The sequence below is a fragment of the Antedon bifida genome, chromosome 2, assembly GCF_963402885.1.
Source record: "Antedon bifida chromosome 2, ecAntBifi1.1, whole genome shotgun sequence".
In the NCBI taxonomy this organism is placed as follows: Eukaryota; Metazoa; Echinodermata; class Crinoidea; order Comatulida; family Antedonidae; genus Antedon; species Antedon bifida.
The window spans coordinates 26,908,266-26,918,179 of NC_136227.1; the positions used below are offsets into that span (position 1 = coordinate 26,908,266).

The window sequence follows — 9,914 nt, forward strand, 5'->3', positions numbered from 1 at the left end:
ACCGTCCGCTCCGCGCTGTGTGTAACATAGGCCTATTATATTACTATACCGTTACCACTCGTATGTGTAAATTGGCCTTACATTGTAAAGTGCGAACGGGCTCTTAGTTTCACAATGATAAGTTCGGCAATCTAAATATGTAAAACAAAGTAAGTTTTATCAGGTGGCACCACCTACTTGATAGCTCTTTATCTTCTGGATGAGTTCCTTTTCAACAAAGAATGTTGATAAAAGATCATGCATCTAGAAATAACATCAAACATTATAGTCGGCTATTTATAGTGACCATAAAATTAAAATGTGCTCACTATCTGCAATGTAAATAGACTGATCATTGCAGCAGCAGGTGAAGAACACGCGCGAGCATGATGATCATTGCAGCAGCAGGTGAAGAAGAACACGCGCGAGCATGATGATGGTGGTTGTTTATTATCAATGATTGTTAATATTGAATATAGGGCCCTTAAATTCTCTTTCGAAACACACCGATGCTATGTGTGATCCTATATACTTGGTTAGTGTGTAACCATGGTATAACATATAAGTACAAGGCCATATACATGGCTGCAGTCGCGTGCTCAAGTTAGTGTTTACCGACCGACCGACCGACCGACCAACCGACCGACATAGTGAGCTGTAGAGTCGCGTTGCACGCGACGTTGCGCGACAACAATTCCATTGTTTTGTCTGCTTGTTTGCTGAAAGGAATAAAATTAGGACAAGGGGCTCTAAAACGGCCACATAGATGAAAAGAAAATGGCACTAGACAAATGCAGATCCTGTCGCAAAGTTACATTTTCGATTTCTTTTATTATGATTTTTAATTCAATTTCAATTAATTTTCCACAATTTCCCCATCAACCACACATGGATCACTCTGAATCTTCCCGCTGTAGGAAGCCTATGCAAATCCTGCATGTAAGAATAGAACATAATAACATCATTGTTAAATAAAATTTAATGCCAAAAAAAAATTGGCGTTTTTGGACCATCATGGAACCATTCTCAAGAACAAATGAGAAAAGGAACAAAATACAATTTTTTACATTTCCAACATAAAAGAGTATCTCATTTTGTTAATGTAAAGTCTCATGACTGGCTGCTGTATTCAGGTACTTAACGGTATCACACTGTGTAAACAAAACCATCAAATAATATTATCATATATATTTAACCCGATATGAGTTTGCATGTCTACATACAGGAGTGTTATGTAAACATACGCACGTTGCTAAATAGATACAATAGAAGTTCTTCTTCTATCAGGTTAATAATAAACTAAAAGCAAATCAAGGTAAGATTCGTGTATATTAAACGATTCCGTGTTCCGTTCCGTGAAACGGAACAGGATGTGTATGTAGAGTTTATATCATAGGCCTATATCATATTGTGTTGTCTTATATAAAAAAAACTGAAGGGTTGCTTGTGGAGGGATTTGGGAAACCTGGTATTTGCAATGATATAAAACATGATTATGGTAGTATGTTAATAGCGTTGATGCGAGGTCCATTTCGAATGGTTGAATTTCGAGAATGGACTTGTTATATAATTACTAATTTACCCGAATCTCTAAGGTTACGTCGAAGTCATGGACACCGATTAAATAATGATGATATTTTTGTCATATCCATTGTTCGTTAAATTGTGATATTAATTGCGTCACTGGTCGTCTTTTGGAACTAGAAAACGCTGTGGGCTGGATCGAGTAATTTATGTATTTCCAGGTATGCGCTTAATGAATCTATTATATTACATAACATTTAGGCCTATAACAGTTATATAGTTTCTATTTCCTTGATAGTCAGACATGCTTTCATACAGACCAATCGTCACTGCGCGATCCTAAAACTGTAAAGGGGATACGGAGTAAACAACATCATGGAATCAATATCAAATTCATGATAATTATTGTCGTCATCATCTTAAACCAACATAATTCTACCAAGACCACCTTGTACTTTCCCGAGTTATCATTGTTCAATTGTTATGTAAAATTGTTAGATGATAGATGACATTTCGGTACAGTTCTGTATAATTATGACCGTAGACCTACTACGAGGTTTGAAAAATACATGTACAAAAAACAGATAGCGAGAGAGAGAGAGAGAGAGTTTCAGGCATACTTATATACAACAGTGAATCAACTTCTCCAAACTTTTTGTATTTAGTTTAACGTTGAGATATTGTGTAGTCATTCAAGGTCGCTCTTCATACAGGAAAGCAAAAAGGAACAGTTCTTCAGTGGTTTTTGCGGATTAAAAGTAATACCAGTACAATCAAGAAAAATCCGATAGCTATCCGGACACGTATTACCTGTAAAACCCGCATGACCTTTGTATTATATACGCAGATAATAATGATAAATGAAACAAACAAAATGTGAAAACCATTTATTTATTACATGTTTCTAATAAAGAAGAAACATAAGAATCTGAAATCATCAGAATCATAAAAAACTAACAATAATCAAACGTATTATAATGTAATCAGAGAAGGTATTTAACTCAAATTCGTACTAAACTGAAATCAGCACAAATATTAAAATCACGATAAAAACCTGTGGTTAAAAATAATAATCTTTAATACAAAATATACCAGATTATAAAGAAGAAACAGAAAATAATTATGGAGAAATATTTCCATGGGTAATCAAAGCAGTTACGTGATTTGCAAGACTAAACTGAAACCAGCCCAAACTATTGAAATCACGATCTTAATAAAATAGAAAAATAATGGATATAATATTATGTCACCATGATATTCCGAAATAAAAAGATAAATGAAATGAAAATACAAAAATGGCATACATATTTTAAAAATTCGTTTTAAGAATTAGGACAAAATTCACCTATATAATTTTGCAAATCAATGATTTAAATTTGAGCCTAGACAGATTATTCACTCGTACCACGCATTGTTGTTGTTTTTTTTTTCACAAATGCAGAATTGTGTTCATATAATACTTGAAATGTGCTGCCTGGGTGGCGATCCGTAGGCCTATAATTTTGTAAAAGATCTCATTGAAGCGACGCATGGAGGTATTAAAACGATATAGGTCTAGGCTACCTTTATAATAATCATAAGATCAGAAATACGGCCCGGTCGGAAATCCTGATTGATCTGTAAGGTGCTTAGAGGCGTAACCGTTACCGCTCTGTGTTTTTAATTACCTTAACCAACCGTGGGAGGCCTAAAATAGTCATCATTAAGGCATATCACTTTTTTAAATTTGCTTTTTCTTAGGAGATTTTTGAAAGTTTTACTAAAGACACTAGACCTATAGTACATAATTTCCAAGGGGAAAGTTTGTTGATTGTTGCACTGTATCTAACCAACACATGATTTTTATATTGTTTGATTGATTTTTTTTTTCTGGAATCGAAGCAATATTTGAAAAAAATTACATAATACACTGTTTACTGTTCCTAATATGAAATTGTTTCACTTCATACATAACACATCACAAGGAAAAAGGAGAAGAGAGAAGGGCAATATTGTTTTATTTTATTACTGTTTTCAAATAATAAATAAAACAATACTGAATAGGTTTTTTTAAACAGTGTGCAAGTGAGGTAAATTATCATTTAAAAAAAAATGTAGGTTTCATATTATTTGTTTATATCCAATTAATTGTTTGTTCATATTTTATGCTATAATATTAAACATACAAGAGTTACTTGATGCGGCGCAAATGCAGGGTAAGGCTGTGGATTTGATAGCATAAGAATATTGTTAATGGTTTTATACTTAGGCCTACATAGTTTTAATTTGAAATAGATTACACAATAACTATAATATGTTTTAAAAAAAGGTTTTATCGGTTGGTTCCTTCCAGGATGGGTTATTTTTATTTATGCATTATGAAATTGTCTAAAATCGTGTAGTAAATGCAATTCGACATCCCTCAGTATACAGGGGTACAGTAATAGAGGGCGTCATTACTAAAGTAATTAGACTGATCTTATTGAAATTACCTTTTTGGCAGATTTAGTTTAATCATTAGGTAATTGTGATGGTCTGTAATTTAATTTATTTGGGCATACTCTAGACAAGTGAACCGCGCTAAACAAACTTCTCACTCTCACTTCGATTGAATTTTCGAGATTTGTTTTTCCTCAATTATTTCATGACAACATCTGTATTGTAACATAACCATACAATATTACATTTTTTTTACCTATTAATATTTCAACTAAAACTAACAATTATAAATTGTAATTTAGTATCTGGCAGCTAGCCTTACTACTACTGGTTAGCTAGGCCTGAATTGACCGGCGGGATAGCGATGCCGTGATCCCACGGTTACTTAGCCAGTACAGGTACTCTATCCAAGCCTACCGTAACTCAGCGACCAGGCAAGGTCAAAGCAGGCTAACCTACCCGTACCTGGAGGCTAGCTCAGGCCTACTTATTTCACTAGTACTTACTATTAATTTTCACTTACCGTATAACTGGCATGGGATTCCTCCTCTGTCGTTCTCGTAAAGTACCGTAAATTTCTTTCATTACCACAAAGTTTGGTCTAATATTAAGATGGCGGCAATTTAAGAGGCTGTCTGTAGCATGCTGGTAAGAAGACGCGCGCGTGAAAGTTTGTGATTGGTTGTTTCTAAACACTTTTTTTCAAGCGTGTTGATTGGTCAGATGTTCACTTTTATAAAGGGAGTGATATTTAGCCTTTCTTTGCGTGGAATTAGTGTGAGTTTTCACCCATTTTTAAGGGAGTACCGTATTGATGTTATTCCATATTCTAACTGTGTAAATTCTAACGCGTGATTACTATGTGTTTCTATACTGTATATAATAAATAATTATACAATAATTATTACATTATATAAAAACATGATAAAACTGTCACCTTATGTTTAAAAAAAATGAAAATATGCGCTGTCAATATTTATTTCTGGATTACAAATCCGTAAGTTTCCCCCTACTTGTTTACGGTTGCTAGTTTGTGTATCGATTTACTGTATCTTGTTGGATGATCATCTGATTAGGTTGACCCACATGTGCTTGAGGGTACACTAAAAGATAAAGTTCGTTAATACCTTTAAAAATAAATTAACTTTAGTTTTCACTCTATGCATTAGTTAGACATTTCGGGCACATAATTTGCAGTACGAAAAAACAATAAATAAATATAGCAGGATATCATCACATTTCCAGGATTTTCAAACTCACAACGCAAGTGAATATTTCACGTGAATCGAAACCATTCGTAATTCATTCATCTACTATTTGTGTTGCAAAATTTACAGAAAATCAGAGCTCGCCAATATCTTAATATTAATTCTGTCGTACCATAATTAAATAATAAATACGTTGTATGATCATAAATACGTTTAAAATTTAATTAAACAAATGATATTAATTAATTGTTAATTAAAAAACATTTATTTTCTATAAGCTAACATGTAAATAATTTTTAAAATACAATAAAAAGAAATATGTATAATATACCTGGTCCCATTGATTGTATGGTACGTCCGTGAATTTCTACTGGCTGTCCAGGAGTGTAGGGTACCTAGATAAATGTAATAGCCTAATACTAATTATCGTAATATTGATCAACTTATTTGATCAATCGATTATTCACATGAATACATATATACATAAACAAGACTTCAATTTTTTAGAAAAAGAAATAAAAATTAATCATTTAATAATATAAAATATAAATATATGATGTGAAACATTTGAAAGGGCAGTACTACTGTAAGTGATCGAATTGATAAACAATAAAATTATTATTTATTACGGTCAAGAATCATGGAGAATTGGATTTGTTTCAGCTAACATAATATAGCTTTATAGGATACAATACTAGAATTATAGCATTAATAAATGACTAAATAAATAAGGCCGGCCTACTGTAAACATAAAAATAACAAAATATAAAATATGTTTGGAAAACTAGTATGAAAACTGTTAAGATATACTTTCTGGTTTCTTGGTAGGCTGGCACTATTTTCTGAATGTATTCGTATTTAAATAAAACGATAACGTTATGTAAAGTGTTTTAAGAAATAGTCATAAACCGTTCGTTTGATACGGAATTTTATTGTAGACAGTTTGTAGGGCTGAATAGGTTATGGTATTAAAAAATTTTGAACATAACTACTGACTTGCATTTGCTGGTATAGTCGAGGAGGACAACACAGATCGAGCGACAACACATTTACGGCAGCAATCGAAAATCCAAGCTCAACAATACCATGAAGAACCAATATCACATCTATGGCAATCGCTTTCTCCTAAAATAACATTGTAAGGAGATCCATTAATCGGTCGTTTAAGTAGTTGCTTGATTTTGTATATCTATTTTTTGTAAGGACTGCTTTATTATTTATTGTCATCGTGTGTGTGTAGGAAGTACAATGGTAAGTTTTGATTAAAATTTGTTTAAAGTTGTTATTATTTCCTAATGATCTAAAGCTCTGTCTGCACTTTTGACAAACAAGTGTGATGTGCCCCAAAACCATGGCATATCACTTTTTGTCACATAAAGTGTAAACATTATGATTAAGTTTGATATAACAAAATAATATTGTCTAGTGGCGATGGTGCTAAAGATATGTTAATTCACAATGTCTTACACATCTATCATTGTCATCATCATATCGATAGTAGGAATCAGAATACAGGCAATAAGCATTATAGTACTTCTCACTGTTAGCAGCAATTGCCATTGATATGATTTGAATTGTGGCACACACAATCGAAATGATACTCATGTTGATTCCACCGAGAGTCTGAACAAAAACAAAAGTATCCAAGTAACATTTCGTCTATCTCCCTTTCAATTCAAAGCAGAGTCTAATCTACATCCAAATAGGCGTCCTACACTTAATATATCATCAATTAAATTAATATAGATAGGCCCTAATTTAAAATATACAGAATACAATCTCTCACTGAAATAAAATACTCAAAATTGCATAACTACTTACATATTACTTGGAGTTTATAAGGAAATGTTGGACAGAAGAGGTCGCCAATTATTTGCCCACATATGTTAAGATCAGAATGTGTATACCTTTATTTACAGCTTACACAAATAATCATTATTTTAAATGTATAATTCGTGTTGTTGTTAATTTGTATCGCGTTTTCTGTTTAAAACAACTCTATGTTAAAGAAATTAAAAGATCAAATTAATCATTGTCTTTCCACAACGGGATTGCAATTTCAATGAACATCCAACTAGAGATTCGTCTAATTATTTTGTAGTCTATACGGTTTTACGACATAACAAGTAAAACAGGTCAAAGCCTGATTTTGAATAAAATTTGAGTTTCTCCGCCCGATTCTGCAGCTGATAAAATGATATAGTCTTTATTTAATACAGACACGAATCTAGATGACTTGCGATAGTTAGTGAGACTCTATCTACTGACAGCTGCAGAATCGGATGGTTTCCCAATAGATGCGAGTTTAATTCACTAGATTAATGTTAGGCATGTGATCATTTTACCAATACAATAAACACTGCTGTATATAATTTGAATAAAATTGCTGTAGATAGTATACAAATAATGAATGTTTATGGGGCAAATAATGTAACGAGGTGAAAGGTTATATTTTCACGAGACGAATCCGAGTGAAAATAATATAACGTATTTCAACCAGAATCTACGGTGTTACAATATTCAAAACTACAATATACTCACAAGACATTTAATGGTTCCTTTGGCAGAGGACCAACAGAGTGTTCCAGCTATCAAATTTACCTAAAATATTTGAAGTTGCATTAACATTGGTGTACATTTATCGGGATTTCCTAATAAAACGATAATTAGTTTGGTAAAATTAAGATAAGCATTTTAACTACAATTATTTCTACTATAAACTAGCCTATAGTAAACTATCAGACCTTCTATTTGTATAAATCATCTTAAATTGGAATTTTGATGTGTCCTCTATTATACCAGATTAAAAACAATCCCAAACGAAAATCTGGAGTATTAATGAAGTGACCTAATATAAATATATATTTATATAGAATTACCTAAATATAAATATAATATTTATGTCACTCTCATAATATCACGGAACGACGACCAACGGAAAGATTCCTGTATTTGGATTATTAATCGTGTATGAATTTAATGATTAAATTATTGTTTTTAAACGAAATTACTTACTGCTCCGGACCATACTGGAATGCCACGAAAGGCATAATCGAGTGTTGGTAATTTAACTGCTACAATACCTAAAATAATGTTTGATATGGATGAAAGAGTTAGTGAAACTCCTACGCGTGTTTGTACCTTCTTGGCGTATGCGTAACGTCCAATGTTTCCTTGAGTTGAAGCTGCCGTTTCGTTGGACATGTTTTTTTAACTGCAATAGAAAGTATGAATGTATGAATATAGATTTAAAACAACAATGTAATTTATTTATTTAGGTGAATTAGAAAATAAACGAGCATAAACCTGTCTGCCTTCTATTTTTTTGACCAGGATTGTCTACCACCCTGATGATCTCACTAGCTAAAGCTTGCTTTAAACTTTAATTTAATACTCTTAAAATCAATTTTGTAAAATAAAAATGGTTTAAGTTTCGGGTTCGGTTTCCATTACACACTCTTGCTTTTTGGGTGTTTTTTTCTGAAGCCACTGTTTAGAATCTTATTGCTTATTATTTGTTATAAATTACTTTATTCATTTAGTTGGTTATTTATTAAATTTGTCTATATAATTTGGTTTATTTAAAATATATTTTACTTTAGATAACCAATGCTATTCCATATATTCTTGAACAAGTAAACATGATATAACTTTTTTTTCATATTCATCTTAATACGAAACAAATTAAAATATTTAAAAAATAAACGAAAAGAATCAAAACGAAATTAACAAAAACAATTAAAAGAAGAGCTTAACTAAATATTCATCCTTTTCTAAACCTCAATGATGATGATGATGATTACTGCCTCTCCGCTGAAAAGTCTGCCGACATTTTCGCTCGATAATTCCGAATCCTTTAGTAATTTCTATTTTATCTTCTGAAAATTGGGTATTGTATTTAGGCTATCTTAAACGCATAATTGTTGTCTGTACATAATAATTTAAAATAAAATACAATCTATAACTAAATCTCATTTTATAAACCCAAAATATTACGTGTAATTTCATTATCTTCCAGCAATTTCTATCTTTTCTGAAACTTAGATATTGTATTCCTCTTAGAGGCAATATTTTTTCTACATGATAATTAATCCTAATCTATTAAAAAAAACTTAAACATTATATAACTTACCTTTAGTCTTTGATAAGAAGATTCTAGAGCGTTTGCAGTGTAAATGCTATATCTGGTGAAAAAAAATAAATTATATGTACCAGGAAAGACACGCCTACCAAAAGTCATTCTACTCAGTTTCGCATTTCTGAAGTTTGGTATATGTTTCTGTATATGTTTTTGTCATATCTGTAGTTTTTTAAAGCATTTTTGATATCGATAAACGAAATGAAAACTTGGCAACTTGCAAGATGACCTATGCCAAGAGTTCAGGATACAAACGCGTTGTATCCTAAGCAGCCCCAAAGTAAATTTTGGTTGATACATCGTTGTAATTTGTCTCCAGTCCGTTTTTAACAAAAAGTATTATTGGTGGTATAATGTGTGTGTGTTTTCCGCGATTTAAAACCACGTTGGTTTAGGGCCGTACAATGGACCAGTGGATCGTATTCACCAATTACACTTTAACTAGTAAGTGTTTCCTTTAATCACGAGTGGATGATGCAGCAACAACTGACACCTATTTAGATTGTTCAATTTTCAACGAAATTTCACCAAAAGTTTACATTTAATTGACAAAACCGGGATATCAAGATCACAAAAACAGATATCGGCAATTCTTAAAATGGCTGAAAAAAGGTTTTAAAAATGGAAGAAAATACAAACGAAATACA

General features: G+C 31.9%; 1 protein-coding gene across 1 annotated transcript; it reads right to left on the reverse strand.

The window, feature by feature from the left end:
- Positions 1-159: 159 nt before the first annotated feature.
- LOC144834558 (uncharacterized) lies at positions 160-8,333 on the reverse strand. The gene is made up of 7 exons (XM_078689412.1): positions 8,145-8,333; positions 7,671-7,730; positions 6,597-6,752; positions 6,126-6,254; positions 5,461-5,524; positions 4,969-5,024; positions 160-243 (listed from the first exon to the last, which is right to left on the reverse strand). The coding sequence occupies exons 1-7, from the start codon at positions 8,331-8,333 to the stop codon at positions 160-162; spliced, it is 738 nt and encodes a 245-aa protein (XP_078545538.1).
- Between the last annotated feature and the right edge of the window lie 1,581 nt (positions 8,334-9,914).